Source organism: Hordeum vulgare, chromosome 5H, assembly GCF_904849725.1.
Source record: "Hordeum vulgare subsp. vulgare chromosome 5H, MorexV3_pseudomolecules_assembly, whole genome shotgun sequence".
NCBI lineage: Eukaryota > Viridiplantae > Streptophyta > Magnoliopsida > Poales > Poaceae > Hordeum > Hordeum vulgare.
The window spans coordinates 207,422,191-207,438,735 of NC_058522.1; the positions used below are offsets into that span (position 1 = coordinate 207,422,191).

A 16,545-nucleotide genomic window follows, 5' to 3' on the forward strand; every position below is an offset into this window, starting at 1 on the left:
TCTATAACTTATCTCGCCCTAACCCAAATCATTTGGACCCAATAGATGGTGTGTCTCTACTGGGTCAGTGACTCAATTGGAGGCGGAACAAATCATTTGGACCCAATAGATGGTGTGGGCAGAAGAACTCATCTCTACTGGGTCAATGACTCGATTGGAGGCGGAACAAAGGTCTCGGAGCATAGGGATCACATGAATGATATAGTGTTTAAGCCAAGGTTTACTATGATATCCTGAGGTAACTTCGGAAGAGTTCAAAAAGATTTTGCTGCAATCCCCTTTATTTTAATCAGATGCTACTCGGACAAACAGGACATGCCCATCCCTATCTCTCTAGTGTGCTTCAAGACTCAAAAGAGATGACTTGGCTGCGAATATTATGAGCACTTGAGGCATAAGAGACCGATGACTAGAGATTATGAGAAAATTGCACTCATCTTATGTATTCCACCAGTCTATTCCGCATAACTAACATATAGAAGAATAAAATGGCAAAAGAGTTCAAAAGATCTTCCATTAAATCCAATGTAAACAAGACAACATTTTAACAGGGCAACCGCCAAAGCTGACAATGAAGAAAAACAATATTATGAACATCAAATAGTTGGTGTCTGTTTAAACTCCCACTCCTCACTGCACATTCTTTGCAGTAACTTGTTTGCACTGATTATGGAAGATCTCAGCCATTTCCCAACAAATATGGAGAACCTCCTGGTAGTGACTAAGGCTGATGCTTCATGCTGCCAACTAGTGGGATCTAGCAGGCTGTGGAACAAGCAAGCACACGTTCCCACTTGCCTATTGTAACTCCCGTACTATCTGTACAAATACCCAACAGCGAATGCACAAGTGCGGGAATGACAGATTAACCAAATCCAAACCCTTCATTTGCCTCATGAATAGCCAATAGCAACCTCTCCTGCAGCTGGTCTTTGGATGTATACTCAGGCAAGTCCAGTTGGTTAAAGCTGCAGCGATCAGAAGCAGAATAGAAAATCAGTATATACTTAAAGGAAACAGTTATGGTTGCTAACAAGTCGAAGCATAATGGACTAGTGAAGACTGGTTACCAAGTATGAGCAGAGGGAAGATGGTTGGTGCTGCCGTACGCCTTGTGTATCTGGAACCGTTGTGGCCCAGATATTCCTTGAAGCGCACTGAAACCCTCCAGAGGTACCTGCAGTGCAGTTCAAAGAATAAAACACCACACATAACGTACACTAAAAGCAACAATTGACGGTAGAATGGATGCTACAGCAAAGAAATAAATTTTCTATAAAAATGTTCCAAGAAATCACTAAGAGGAAGGATCGGAAGTTAACATGTGAAATAGCCAGCTAGAACAATTTTCATAAACGATAATAGCTTCAAAATTTAAAAAGGTTGTAGGTGCTTTCACGGTTTCACCAAATACCTTTGAAGTGCCTGTAACGAACTGGAGGAATCGAGCTTTGTCCTCCTTGCTGAAACCTTGGACAATTTCCCAGAACCATTGAATAACTGGAGAAGCTATGCTGTAGCCAGAGTACTCGGTATTTGCCTTTAGGTCATCCACTGAAAGCAGATGTAAAAAATAAGTAAAGCACATGCAAGATCTAAACAGATCATTATAGAACTGAACTAACTCTTTCAACTCACAGTCAATATCTGGGAGTCCACTGATTAGCAGTTCAAACTCTTTGTCGTTAAAAATGGATATTAGCTCGCGAGGAATGAGCTCATTAAATCCTTCCATGAAAGCATTAATCTGAGGTCTAATTGCGGTGGTTAAGCGATGCTCTGCTACCCTATCCACATATTCATGCTTGTTCTCCTCAGTGACCCTAATATTACGCCCTCCAGGAATCAACTCACAATCAGTTACCTGCATAGAGTCAGTACTCACAATCACCACATTAACCAAAGAGAGAGGAGTGAGAAAGAGAGAAAGGGGGGAGAGGGCGTACCTCAGCTTTCTCATACAATATCAGCTTCTCTTCATCTGCATCCATGCTAAATGTGAGGTCCAGGACATCACTTATGTCATTCTGCACAAAAGAAAAGGATAATATGTCACATCTGGACTGTCAACGGTCAACATAAACGTACACACACAAAAATACATACCTCAAGCATCCACTTCAGGTTTCTGTAGTAAGCAGGATCAATGGCTTCAATATCATGGTAAGTAACCTTGGCACCAAGTATGTGCTTGTAGAAAGATCTAGTGAAATGGACATCCAAAAGTTGGGCATCAAAGAGAGCTTTTCCAACCTGTGGAGAGAAAATTGTTAGTGTGGTACTAGTGGTGGTGGTTGTGGTGGTGGTAGTAGTGGTAGTAATAACAATATCATTTGTCCATTACTCACCACTCGTCCAACAAATTTGAAATATGAGAGGTGTTCAGTCTGATACACAGAGTTAGGGTTTGGTTGAAATGTCAAGTCATTTCCAACTGTCGTGAATAGAAGGGCGCCCTTGTCAAAAATCACTCGTGATAGCAACTGATACCACTCTCTTGTGAGTCCACCAGCATCAATGCCTTCTTCTCCTTGGAAATGAACAGTGAGTCTACCCTTTAAGTCCTGTGGTGAACGCATCCTAAGCTGATTATAGGAGTCTTCCAAAATGTATGCCCGTCGGACAGAAATTCTAACAGGACTGTGATGATGGTCATGCTGATGCTTAATTTTAGAGCGGAAATATGCACGCTTGTTGTCAAAATCAATCAGGCGAGGGACCTTCAACATCAGAGAGAATGATTTTTCAAGCAACCCAGAGTTTTGTCGGATAAAAGCATTTAACAGTCTTCTGTGTTTCTCTGAGAATTTAACAAAAGCAGTGTGCTTCTCATCAAGACTGGTGTGACTTGAAGATGATTTTTGCCCACTACTAGATGTTGAAGCATCCTCCATATCAGATGTTGAAGGCTCTTGAACAGCATCAGGTTGTCCTGGACGTAACTTCTCGCATGTCACAAAAAATGATTCTATGTACGGTAATATATTCTGGGTTCCAGCTGGCAAGGGAGGTGCTACACCAGTTGATACTCTAGTTGCATTTGCAGAAGCTGGACTCAAATTTGATGTATATTCTGAAGAGCTCTCTATTTTGCTTATGCAGTTGCTTAGCTCCAACCACAACGCATCCAATGCTATGTTAATTTCAGAAATCTGGGACAATGCATCTGAATGATCCTTCTCTGCAAGAAGCTCTGGATCTTTCCTCTCTTGCAGAGATGTGACAAGAGAACTCAAGGCCTGCACAACTCTTAGAACTGCCATGCCGTTGGCCGATGATGTGCTCAGAATTGCCTTTTCAGAATCTTCATACAAGTGAAGCTCATTCATGGCACAAACAGTCAAATTTTGCATCGAACGTGCAAGCTCATTTATGAAATGGCAACAGATGGAAGGAGCCAAAGCTACAATCTTTTTCAGAACTTCTGCTACAAGGAGGTATGCATTGTCTGATAACCTGGAAACAAATAAGGACCAGCCTTGCTTATGTTAGTTGGTCATATAAGAATATTAGACAAGTGATAACTGATACAAGAACATCCAACACAAAAACTATCAAATAAATTACTAAACAGGACGATTAATAGCAAAATGTCAATGCCACAGCCAGCCATTAGGGAAAACGAGTTGTATAAATTACTGAAGCAGTTCATGAAAGTTAGAAGTTCATACCCATCATGCGCAAGCAATGAACATAGCAACCGAAGCTCGGCTTGAGGAAGACTCTGCAAAACAGCTTGCAGGCCATTTATATTATCTGCAGATGATTTACCACTATCCTCAGCATTGGGTTTCGCTCCAGATGATCCAGCAACACTGGCATCCTCGTGGACATCTTGTGTTACATTCTCAGGTTCAGACGGTCTCTCAGATGAACTTTCCAACTTAGCTTGATTTATTTCATTCTCAGCGTTAAGCATGACAACTTCCAGAAGATTGAGTAACTACAAATATTCAAATTATTAAGAAAAACTCAAACTGCGAAAAAAATCTATATTGAAAATGGTGAAAACAACTTGTGAACCTGTTCAAGATGAGCTACACTTCTCATATAAAGAGGCTGATTTAATAGAGTTAAAAGTAGAACGAGTGCAAAAGCATTCTGTTGTTCCCTGACTTCCACAAGGACAGCCTTTCCAGTCCTCTGATCAAGTGTTTCAGTATGGCGGGTGGGTGGGTAGGGGAACTGAAGAAAAAGTAAGAGCTTAGCCACATTTGGATGATTTCTCGCCAGGTATGTCAAAGTTTCCAGCACACGACGGGAAACCAATGGTGGCACACCTGTTAATGGGAACAAAGAAAGATACAATTCTCAGCAAATATATACCAATGGAACAATCAAGCTGACAACAACATCAAAATTAATTACCATCTGAGGATTGAGGGCGTGAATATGTGATATTTGCATGGCATCCATACAGCCTAAATGATGGCTCAGTTGCATCAATTGGTTTCTTAGAAGAGCCCTGCAGATCAAGCATAAGCATGTCCACAAGAATTTGAACCAATGACTTTCTGCTTTCCCGGTGAGCACAAAGGTTCAAGAGAAGCCTCTGCAACTGGCCCTTGTATATAGGCTGTACATAATAGAGGCAAAAGTTATTATTACTATGCACGCTTTCGACACCACCAGAAACAGTAGAACCACCAGACGAAAAAAGGGAATTACCTGAACAACTCGAAGTAATCGAATAAGAGCATTGAGAGCATCCTTGTCGACAAGAGGAGTCCCTACAGTTTCAATTAGCTTGCTGGCCGTTTGACGGGAGGAATCACCAGTGTTTCTATCAAGGCCTGAACTAATGATATCACCACGACGAGAGGACTCTCCCCTCCTGTTCCTGGAGTTCATGCCAAAAAGTGAGCCGCTATGATAGCGATGAGCAAATCTCTCCCGCAACATGTTGGCTTCAGCAACTAGTGCAGGTGTCAATGTAGCTAGTAGGGTATCGGGAGACGTCAAAAGCACCTGGAATCAACAACGAAGGTCTCTAAGTCGATTCATAGCAAAATCAAATAATGGTAACTGAAGATAGAACCATAGAACAGACTATGTCAAAAAAAAACTTCAAAATGAGACGGATCAATAACAAGATTATACCTCCTCCCGTATTTCCGAAGGGAAGGTTGCAATAATTGATACAGCGTCCATTTCAACTGGTTGTCCTTCAAGCTCTTGAGACTGTTGTTGCAACCGTTGGGCACGTTGTTGAGCTAGAACCTCTTCACGTATATCAGGTGGCAGTGCAGCAAGGAATTCAGGATCAATGTCCGCATCATGCTGAGGCTGCTCACTGGAAGTCTGAGTCACTTGATTTTGACGTGAAGAAAGAACTTCAGCCCGTAAATCCTCTGGAAGAGCTTCCAAAAATGTAGGATCAATTGAGTCAGTGCCAGTAGCCCTGTTAGGCTCCTGATTCCCCTCACTGGCATTCTGATCAGATTCCTGGACTGTGTTTTGGGGGATCTCCCGAACACTCTCCAATGATATGTCCCTGCTACTAACTGGTACTGCATTTCCAGAAGGCCTCCGCGATCGAGTAGCTGCCTGTACATCACCCAAAGCTGTCCTGTCTGAAGCCCCGTGCCGGTCACCATCATCATGTCCTTCAACACTTCCAATTTCCACATCTAAACTTCTGAGGCTTTCCCCTAGAGTAGCACCACTGCCACTGCTTGCCTGGCTTACTGCTTCCACATCACGGACAGCAGCGTCACTACGTTCATATTGCATATCTGCGACATGCTCACTAGCATTGGATGCATCTCTTTGAAGTTCATCACTGTGAGGAGGTGCAGAACCAGCACTTGCAGAGCCATCCACCTCAGACCTTACTGCAGAAATATCATCGTTTTCATTGTTTTCATTTTGTTCTGCTGGTCCTTCCCTTGCATCAGTTTCTGGTCCGTGCAAATTACTGGGAGGATCATTTACTTGAGCACCAGCAGCAGGTGTGCTCTGCCCATCAGGATGTTCAGCCATAGGCCTTCTCAACTGAGAGAGCAGAAGTTCTTCAATGCCTTCAGGTACTGCAGGGGCGGCAGATCCATTGCGTTGGGGACCATCATCCAGCCACATATTAAATCGGTGTCCATTCCGTCCACTTCGCAAGCTTCTGAATATAGCGTCCAATCGGGAAGAGCTATTTTCATGATTCCGGTCAGAGAAAGCCATCTCAACTAAATTTTCTGAAAAGAGACAATAATTTGGATAAGCGATGCATGATGTACCACAGGCTGGACACAGTATATCAGTACCAATTTAAGAAAGTTAACTGCTTAAGCACCGTTTGGACACAAAGTATTCTAGAAGTTCCTTAAAAAAACAATGGTTTCTCAAAGAAAAACAGAGGTTAAAAATCATTTGAGGTGTTTGGCTTCAAGAAATACTATAGCTTTCTAAACCATACAATTGCTGATACCATAGTTTTTTTGGAGTATTATAAAAATCCACTTGAGTTTTTTTTAACCGAGAAAGCAACACTGAATCTTCCAGTCTGGCTAAGTCTACAGAACTGGAGCAAAATTATGCAAAGAAATTTATCATACCAAAATTATCACGGAACATGCCAACAGGATAACAGATTTACAAATGGGAGCAAGCAACAGACCAATATAAGCTTATAAGTATTCACATATACTTAGATGAGCAGATAAACTTCGGTGCTTCACATGCATACTGTGCAATTTTGGTTAAACTTTCTCAATCTCAATAATAATGTGTATACACAAAATACCGTATGAAATAGTGCTGGTGCCAAACACCTAGTAGTAGCTATTGCAAGAAACTGTGCTATCTGTATAATGTGGTATTTTGCAACTAGGGCTTCAAAAACTGTGGTTTTTGGAAACTGTGATTTTAGAAATACCCTGCATCCAAAAAGAGCCTAAATTGTGTAGATAATAACAAATTTACGAGGATACCTGGCTGCCTCTGTTGTGTAAGTAACAGAGAAGGTTCCTCCAAGAGTGGGTGGTCCAGTACACCTTGGTCGCTTGCTCTCCCAAGAAGATTGTATATAGATGTACTGCGGCCTTGCCGTCTTGTGCCAAAAATGTCCAATGGCATTACACGCAGTGTATCCCCAGAAACATTGTTGCTCCCCCCGAAAACCTCAATATGGTCAAACACATTAATTCCATTGATCCCCTCCTCTAGGCGAAGGATTACTCCCTCCTCATCCTCGTCATCATCATCTTCTTCTTCTAGCAGATCTTCATCAAATTCTTCTTCATCAATCTCACGGTCATCCTGATCCGTATCAGCATGAGATATCTGATGGGCATCATCTTCCTCCAGGTTGTTATTTTCCTCATCATCATCATCTTCATCAACCTCCTCACCATCATCTGCTGACATATCTTCATCACTGTCATCTTCATCTTCAGCCATATCATCCTCTCTATTACGAGGAATATCAAACCGAATATCCATAGTTGACTCATTTCCAGTTCTGTCTTCAGCAATCTCATGCATAAAATCATCTTCACCATCATGGGCAAAACCTCCATCTATATCACGGTCATGATCCATCTCATCTGCCACTGAATCTGAACTTCTTGAAGCATGAACAACATTGAAAGTTTCCCTGTGATCAGTTACCATTGCAGTTGGTTGAGAAGTCGTGTCAAGAACCTGGAATCTATTTGATGATGAATCTACATTGTTCTGCTCCGAAACAGTCTTTGATGAGTTCTCCCCTTTAGCATTAAAATCTGCTAAATGAACGTGCTCCTTAGTAACCACTTCAAGAGCCTTGACAATACCAGTTACAATTTTTGCTGAATCGGGATGATCCAAATCAAGAACTTGAAGGGTTTTCGTCAGAGACTGGACAAGGCCAACCTCAACAAATGTAACTACAGATTCTGCTGAAAGTGAGGAGCCCGTTGGCGAGCGAGCTGACAGAATATCATTGAGCAAATCAACATAAGCATTCATCCTCAGCATTGGAGGTTTGGAACCAGTAGAATTGTCTGTGAATTCAACAAATATACTGCAAATTTCAGAACAGATCCTTTTTCGTCCTTCTGGAGAACGAATAGATGAAGCCACTAAAAATTGATTACCCCTTGTTGCCAATTTGTACCTCCAATCACCATCAGGCTTTCTTTCTTTCTTTTGCTTTGTAGCATGTGGAAGGAAATGCTGTAATATATGATCAAATATTCCACCACTGGTCCGGGTAGGACACCGCATGCTGCTCAACTCAGCATCATGGCGAAGAACAACTTGAACTGATGAAGCATAAGTTAAAAGTACATCTGTGAGAAGCTTTAGGACAAATGCGTTTTTAGCCAGAGATGCAGTAGCATCTTGGATTGCTTGCTTGGATTCTTCATGTGTGACAGCAATAGCCTTCCCTTTACCTTTTGCTGAACTAGAATCAATATCCATGTCCATGGATGACGAACCATCAGATTGGTCCTCAGCTGTTGGTGGTGGGACAAAGGACATTACTAGATCTAATAGATGCTCAATAACAGTGACGAAGGTTTGTGGTGGCTTGCGATGAGATTTCATACTCCTTGCACTCAAGTCAAATTGTTTCCCTTTGGCACTTACAGGAGATGCCATAACCATGTCTCCTGATGTTATCTTTGTGGCAATACCTGATGATTTATCCTTTTCAACCAACTTATCTTTATCTTTTTCCTTGCTCTTTTCCTTCTCACGGTCTTTCAATAGAACAACATACGGTCTATCTCCGACCATATCAATCTGGCACACAGCTTGGGCAGCTTTCATAAATATAACTGGGTCCCTGTATACAACAAACGCCAAATTTTGAACAAAATTACGTGGTGTGACCCTAGGATTTGCATGCCGATTAGCAGCTGTGACAAGACTATGGCGTATCTCTAATTCCATAGCTTGCTGAAGGGTATGGGGATCCTCCAAAATATGACGGATAATTGTAGAGACCACACTGTTGAATCCAGAAAACAAGCTACTTGTCGGCAAACTTAGCAACGCATGTAGGCCACCAGACTCAAGAAAACTGATAGCAGCCACATGGACTTTCGTCAGTGTAGCACACAACTGAAGAATAGCATGCATTGTACCAGAAGGCAACTGCTTCTGAATGCATTTACAGCAGATCCTCAAAAGTTGTTCCTGGTCCTCCAAGTCCAATAACCCTACATTTGAGGAAGATTCTGAATCCTTCTTCTTGCTGTCATCAATCACAACAGATGTTTGCGTAGGAGAATTATCCTTTTTGAGAACATCAAGCTCAGTAACATCTGGCAACTTGGGTTCCAACTGGAGCATTCTATCAACAGAAAGGAAACAGGAAGTAACCCAATTGGGAACCTTGGTTGTTTGACCTTCCCTTGGCTCCGGCTCCCAGCTGCACAGCAGACTCAAAACAACCTTGATAAGACCAGCCTTCGAGGCAACTTCACGACCAGCGGTATCTCCATGAAGAATCAAAGCAAGAACATGGAAAAAAGCAGATAATGCAGTGTTTTTCAAAGGATCAGATGCCACAAGACATTGCTTCAGATGATCAATCAAATATGTAAGCACCTTCACACGGTTTTGGCCGTCATTCTGTGAGCTGATAGTCACAAGCATATCCCGGACAGGAAAAGCTAATGTTTCCTTTGCCTGCAGCAGCCTAAGACATGAAGATAATACTTCATCAATGGGAGGGATCTGAACGTTTACTTCTTCAAGCTCAAGATCATTAGTTCTGTCATCTTCCTCTTGAACAGGTGTATCAGAATTCCCTAGAGACATAGCAAGAGCTCGAGCAAGTTCATCATCCTCTGGTGGTTCCTCCGGGTGTGAAAACAACCAATCAGTCGCGATCTCAACGCTATTCGTTCCAACCTGTCTTAATGCTTCTTCAGCTCTGGCACGAGAAAAGCCCATCTCTATTATCAGGGAAATTGCATTCTCGTCAGGGGGTGGACCAGCCAAACGAGCAGCAATGTTGCTAACAGTGTTTTTTACTTCTACCCCAGAGTAAACATGCCTCATGATGGATGTGACTGAACTGATTAACTCAAGATTGCATTCTGGAAACTGTGGATGGGCCCAGATGGGAAGAACAGTCTTTAAGACTTTAGACTGAAGCAACTTCATGAATCTCTCTGCATCTTGTGGAAACCTGACAGTTCCACTAAAAATAGGCTGCTCAAGTAGTTGTCTTGTCGATGAAGAGAGAATAAATGATGAAGTTACAAGATGGTCCATGGCTGCACCATAGCTGGAAAGGGGGCCATAAATCCATGAACAATCAGTATCCTTCTCTTCCTTCCCAGATTTACTATCAGTCTCCATAGGTGACGAGGGTGGCCTGTTCATTGCGAAAAGCAACTCACTGGTAGCTTCAAATGTGGTTAAGATAGCCTGGATGACACCACGGCAATAAAAAGAATTCACCATGATTGGATTGCATGATTCTGGTCTGTCCAACAATATCCCATCAATAAACTCAACAACCTTTCCAAGGTATCGGCACTTTGTAGCAACAGTAATCTCCCTCTCTGGACTGATTGTATGCCCCTCAAAATTGAGGTGCTCTAACACGATAGAAGCAATATTGCTAGCAACAGACACAACAGATGGAGATAGATTTATAGGGTTGTTCTCACGACGAGATGTAAGCAGCATTGCTTTACCAAGCTCCATAAACAGATGGTTAATATGGTAAGAAAGTGACCTCATCATGTCACAGCAGGACGAATGCTCAGACCTTTTCTTGTCCTCTTCTGACTTCGCATTTGCATCAGATGAACTGGATGGCTGATCCTGGGAATTTGAGGGCAACCCTGCACTAGGGTATCTATCAGCACCAACTCTGTGAGAGTCAGTAGCTGCACGGCCCATATCACGGTAGATATTGATAAGGTCAGATACCTGAGACTCTATGTTCCACCCAGAACCCCGTCGCCTTAAAAGAGGATCAAGATATTGGCGAAAGGAGGTGTATCTGTTATCATCAGTGTCGCCCACAGCAGCATCAACTTGCTGGGCCTCACTTGCTGAAGGAGAACTAGCTTCAGGCTCTATTTTCTTCTCATCAAGAAGTGAAATTTGCCAAAGCACTTCCCGGTGAACTCTTCCAATATCTTCCAGCACATCCCTGCTGACATCTCCAAATTCTGAGAGTAGAGCGCTCATCCAGCGGTTGTCTTTCGATGCCGCAAGGAAGAGCAGAAATTCAACAATAAAAAGTGATGGAATGGCTCCTTTTTCCAACTTATTCACTTCACATGACCTAAAAACTGTATCAAGTTCCTGTAGGGCATTCTTCAAGTGCTGCTTCAAAGAGGAGCAAAATGCACGCGCAAGTGGAGTAGAATGCTGTTGAGTAAAGCCCTTGAATACCATAGTGCTGTGCAAAGCAATAGGCATCCCACCAGAAGATTGGGTGATGGTGGGTCGCAGCAAGAGTGTCAACAGAGTCTGTAGACCTCCCTTTTCTACAAACAGCCTGCAAGTTTCTGAATTTTCCATTGTCCTGTGCACCAATACCATAACATGGAAAATGCTCAAATGAGAAAACTGCTCATCACTAGTTCCATCTGTGCCAGAATCCATGGCACTTACTAAATCACGCCCTTCAACATCTGTTTCCATATCGGTTTTTTCTTCATAGCTGGCTGCTTCAGTGATTTTATCACCACGAGGTGAAGAAAGTTTGTTGATTATTTCAATGATGATATCAACACCAGTACTTCTAAGGGACTGCACATGACGAAGAAGCTCTTCCACTGCATTGGCTAAAAGAACAACACCTTCATTCATTGGTATCAGATATTTCCTACTAGTGAATGTCTCTACAAGAAAACGCAGAGCCGAAGTTTCCCTGACAGACTCAAGTCCTTGGTTATTAAGGCAGATTGCGCCCAGGCCATTGGGTACACATACAAGAGCTTTACAAGATGGTATCACCCCAGCAGTCACCGATGACAGGAAGGCATCGGGAAGACCAAGTTCCTTCAAAGCAGGAAAACATGTAGGATCCTTATGTATTATCTCACTCATAACAGTAACTGAAGAGAAGTATATATCGCCACCAAACTTTGCAACATTCTGGAATATTAGGGAAAGTGACATGGGCAAAGAGTTATCATTGGAGCTTTGAGAGCGAGCAGGATTTGCAGGAGAATATGTAGCAGAACCTAATGCCTTGAGCAAAGCCTTAATCAGTCGCTTCTGTGAGTAAAGATGGTCATCTTCTGATTTTGATGTATCACTGGCAACCACTAAAGTAATGTCAGCAACACCAATAACACGCTGCACCTCCACATGTAACCTCTGAGACAAAAGTTCTACACCACCCAAATCTTTAAACAGGGAAACAGCAGGGCTGCTGTACTCCATCAGCTTCTGAAGGGTCTTTACTGCCAAACAGACAAGATGCATGTGGGAAGGATCCTTATCTTGCAGGAGAGGCAGGAGAGGTGGAACCATCCCTGAACCCCTAACGGTGGTCCCAGAACTCGAAGATGACAGCACATGAAGCAAAAAGAACTGCAGAAGGGCATCAACAATTAAAGGAGATGAGGTATCATTAGGGCTACTGAGGGACGATATTGCTTTCTGCAGAACACTAAGCAAGACCATGCGGTTTCCACCAGCAGAGATAATACTTGAGCCGCTCAGTATCCTAGCTCGCTCATGAGATGATGCATATGCTGCTAACTGTGCTCCCAGTGCAAGCATAGCCAACGCACGGATGGGCCCAGGAACAATATCTTCTGACCGAACAAGCCGGATTAACTCATTTATGTACTCTGGCTCATTTGTGAAGAACGATGTCAGCTCATCATGGGCATCACTGGATTGCACGAGAACAATGAAAGAAAGGAGACTTATGCGACTATATAGCCTGCATGTCCTCGGGGAATTAAAAGCATGTGCATATCTTATCCTTGTAAACAAGGCAAACCGGTGCTCTGGAGGCACATTAAACTTGTCGATGCATTGCTTCAATATGCTCAAGTCATCCTCCTTCCGAAGGTGCAGGTCTGGCATATGTATCACACAGAGATTAGATGACTTGTCACTTGTTTGATCAGAATCTTGGACAGGTGCCAAATTATACTCAAAATGAAGAGTGGACCCAAGACGATGTTGTGTGCCATCATATTTGTTCTCCATGTCTACTGGGAATAAGCACAAACCCTCCAGCTGATTTCGCTCATTTGCCACAACACAGGAATACAAGCCTAGACCTTCCTCCTTGCTACCCCATCCTTGGGCCAATGATAGAAGATGGCTATTTATAGCTCCACAGTTGATCAGTTTTCCATTCATATGCAATTTTGAAGGATTTATTTTCACCACTGAAGCAAGAGTTTCCAAAGCCGCAACAACTACCTCAGGATCTGATGACGCCAACAGATTCTTAAAATGCTGATACAGGGAGTAGAGGACAATGATCAGTTTAAGTGGGATAAAAACAAGGGTCTGAAATTCCCATCTTTGGGACATTAGTAAAGAGTTCAAAAGCACATAAAAAGAACACCAGCTTACCTCAAGGGCAGCAAAGGACGTTTTGTTCTGGCAATTTTCCAACACAATTTGCATAACTCTCAAAATTTGTAAGATGGTATTTTTTGTCAACGGTTCACCCTCAGACATATCATCAGACAAGAGAAGATCCTTCCTAGAAGAGATGTATGTCTTGAAATATGTATCAAAATGCATAAACAGAGGCTTCCAATGGTGAAAATTTCCCTGCAACCAATTGTTAACAGTAAGTGGGTAATGAAATTAAGTGTAAACATAATGGAAATCAAATTCAGAAGAAGTAAGACTGTCACCTTATTGAACTCCCAATGGAAGCCTGATAGTGGTATGGCAATGTCATGTAGTGGAATATTGATTACACGATCAATAAATGCTTTGACTTTTGCTGGCTGCAATAATAGAACATGATATATAACCAATTTATAACAGGTATTCCCATGATACAAGACAAATGAATTATGTATATAAGCACAGAGGTAAACATATCCCAAAAAATCACACATTCAAAAAAGTATTCAAGAAACAAGCATACTTACTACAATGGCACGCAAAGAACACCTTCCTATCATAACCTAACCACTTAATCCTGAAAATGTGAGGCAACTATCCAACCTTTCCCAGAGTATGATATCCACAAACTAAACATTTTTGTTCTATTCTAATAGTATAAGAGCACAGTTGACCATTGCTAGCTACAAGGTGAACAGGCCATTGAAGTCCATCGAAATACTCCATTTTGCAACAAGTGGCCATCAGATATTAAAGCATAGTATTGAACCTCGGACATTAGAGCACAGGTTACCTCATAATCTAATTCAAGCAAGGTACCTAGTATTTATAGCATCTGAAATTCTGGCTACACCCTAAAAATATATGAACTTTTTAGATTTGAAATGAAGTACTGATACCAAAAATTACAGGGCACTAATGTAGCTGCAAAATCAAGATATGTCTTCTAATCAACTGCCCAATCTAGAACAACAACAACAACAACAACAAAGCCTTTAGTCACAGACAAGTTGGGGTAGGCTAGAGGTGAAACCCGTAAGATCTCGCGACCAACTCATGGTTCTGGCACATGGATAGCAAGCTTCCACGCACCCCTGTCCATGGCTAATTCTTTGGTGATGCTCCAATCATTTTAAAGCCATTATTATTATAACCTAAACTACCTCCGAAACACATGTGTAACCTCCATGAGTCAGAAGTCATTATTATTATTATTACATTTGAAATAAATGTGTAACCTCGACTGAAATGCTGATAACATGTACAGAGAACCAAATATTATAAAAGCAAGTCAATAAATGGACTACTAGTATTAAGACATCAATACAGATGCTGCTATCTAATGTCTTATTACAATGAAGCTAGTTAATAATAGCATTAACACATATCAGGTGTACAAAACACAAGCACAAATAGCCACCTTACACAATAGTGCTATAGCGCTACAATCAGCAAAAACAGGATGAGAAACTCCACGTGAACAATAATACAACCTCCACTAGTATTGTCCTTTAACAGGCACATAAGACAAAACCATAACACAAAATCCTGAAAGCCGGAGGGCATCCAGTTACCCATAAATTCTGGAGAAGGAACAACTACATGCATGAGCACAAACAGCATGGAAAACGAACCCTTCTACGTAGAACTCATAAGCTGGGAACAAATGCATCCATCGAAACTAGTTTGGTACTTCTCACCATGGTATGAACCACATGCAGGGAGGTGAAGCCACAGTCAGAATAAGATACCATGGGCACATGGTATGAACATTTAAATCCAGTATTGCACTTACAGAGGTGCATGTAGCGGTAAAAGAATAGCACCACAACAGTGCAAGGATAAACATAGGATCCTTCAGTGGCAAAACGCTATAACTTTTACTAAGATCAGCCAATCACAAACACTTGAACATGAGATCGCCTTAAAGACTAAGTAGTAACCGCAGCACCACTTCCCACGCTTTACACCTATCCCTGAGAGGGGCTCATCCACCGGAACACTGCCACCACAGCAACGCCGGCTTCAAATCAAAACCCTAGCCTAAGACCTAGCGAGGATTCAGCCAGACTAAGCGTGTTTGCACCTACAACCACCCCGATCAAAACCCTAAAATAAATAAAGAACGCGAACAGGAAAAAGGAGACTCACCGGCTCGGACTCGACTTTGATCGCCGGCGACACGGCGCGGCTGCCAGACAGGATCTGCTGCAGCCGCAGTGGGAAACTGGCCCTGTGCGCTGCCATCGCCGCCGCTGCCATCTCCGATAGGGATTTCTCACTTGTGCCTCACCTTCGCAACAAACACGCCGCCAAAACAATCAGCGCAACGAAAAAAATACCCTAAATATTTCTCGAAAACCCTAGGCCCGATCGCGGTAGCAGGGGCCGGGGACGGAGTTGGGTACCTTCAGGGTTTTCGACCGACGAGGAGAGCACATCGGCCGCAGAAGAGGAGGCCGCGGGGGGTGGGAAGGGAGGCGGCTAGGCGGGATTCGGAGATGGCTAAGGGAGGAGAGAGGAAGAGAAGAGGAGTTGAGGTGTTTGGGTATGATGAAGAGAAGGGAGAAAACCTGGGGAAGCGGTGCTTTTGTGAAGGGCGACGAGGAGGACGAGAGAAGAGGAGGCGCAATGTTGGTCACGGGCGCGGCGCGTGACAAGGCTCTGTTTGTCTAGGTTTTCCAGCAGTGCATAGCCACGACTTTTCCTTTCTTTTTCCTTTTTCGAGAAATCCCTTACTTTTCTTTTTTCTTATCGCAAAACTCCTAGTATTTTTCACGTGGATATGTACCATGCCCTTGTAAGACTCCTTATTACTCCTTTCTGTATCTAAATAATTATAGTTCTCCTCAATTATAATTATGTTTATTTTTTTCTTAACTACAATCATTTAGATACAGAAGAAGTGGTAAAAAGGCACGTACTCCCTCCGTTCCAAAATAAGTGTCTCAACTTTGTACTAACTTGGTACAAAGTTATACTAAGCTTGAGACAATTATTTTGGGACGGAGGGAGTACATTGCAACGGGACACACAAATGAATAA

General features: G+C 42.5%; 1 protein-coding gene across 2 annotated transcripts; it reads right to left on the bottom strand.

Annotated features, from left to right (window-relative positions):
* Positions 1–489: 489 nt before the first annotated feature.
* On the bottom strand, positions 490–16,101 carry LOC123399924 (E3 ubiquitin-protein ligase UPL1-like). 2 transcript variants are annotated; one of them, XM_045094309.1, is made up of 17 exons: positions 15,909–16,101; positions 15,652–15,793; positions 13,785–13,880; positions 13,495–13,698; positions 6,924–13,374; positions 5,101–6,188; positions 4,669–4,968; positions 4,369–4,576; positions 4,024–4,280; positions 3,672–3,943; positions 2,349–3,456; positions 2,107–2,253; positions 1,947–2,027; positions 1,639–1,864; positions 1,415–1,554; positions 1,071–1,177; positions 490–968 (listed from the first exon to the last, which is right to left on the bottom strand). In XM_045094309.1, exons 2-17 carry the CDS (start codon positions 15,760–15,762, stop codon positions 866–868), a joined length of 10,899 nt encoding a protein of 3,632 aa, XP_044950244.1. In that variant the 5' UTR covers positions 15,763–15,793; positions 15,909–16,101; the 3' UTR covers positions 490–865. The 2 variants fall into 2 exon arrangements, with proteins under 2 accessions (XP_044950244.1, XP_044950243.1); XM_045094308.1 differs by having other exon boundaries at positions 6,924–13,698.
* Between the last annotated feature and the right edge of the window lie 444 nt (positions 16,102–16,545).

What these genes read in the sequence shown, in the direction of transcription:
- LOC123399924 (XM_045094308.1), bottom strand. Translation starts at nt 15,762, where the DNA reads ATGGCAGCGGCGGCGATGGCAGCGCACAGGGCCAGTTTCCCACTGCGG. An exon ending in TCCATTGGGAGTTCAATAAG is followed by an intron (nt 13,699 to 13,784) that starts GTGACAGTCTTA and finishes AATTGGTTGCAG; the next exon opens with GGAAATTTTCACCATTGGAA. An exon ending in TCGTTACAGGCACTTCAAAG is followed by an intron (nt 1,178 to 1,414) that starts GTATTTGGTGAA and finishes ACTGCACTGCAG; the next exon opens with GTACCTCTGGAGGGTTTCAG.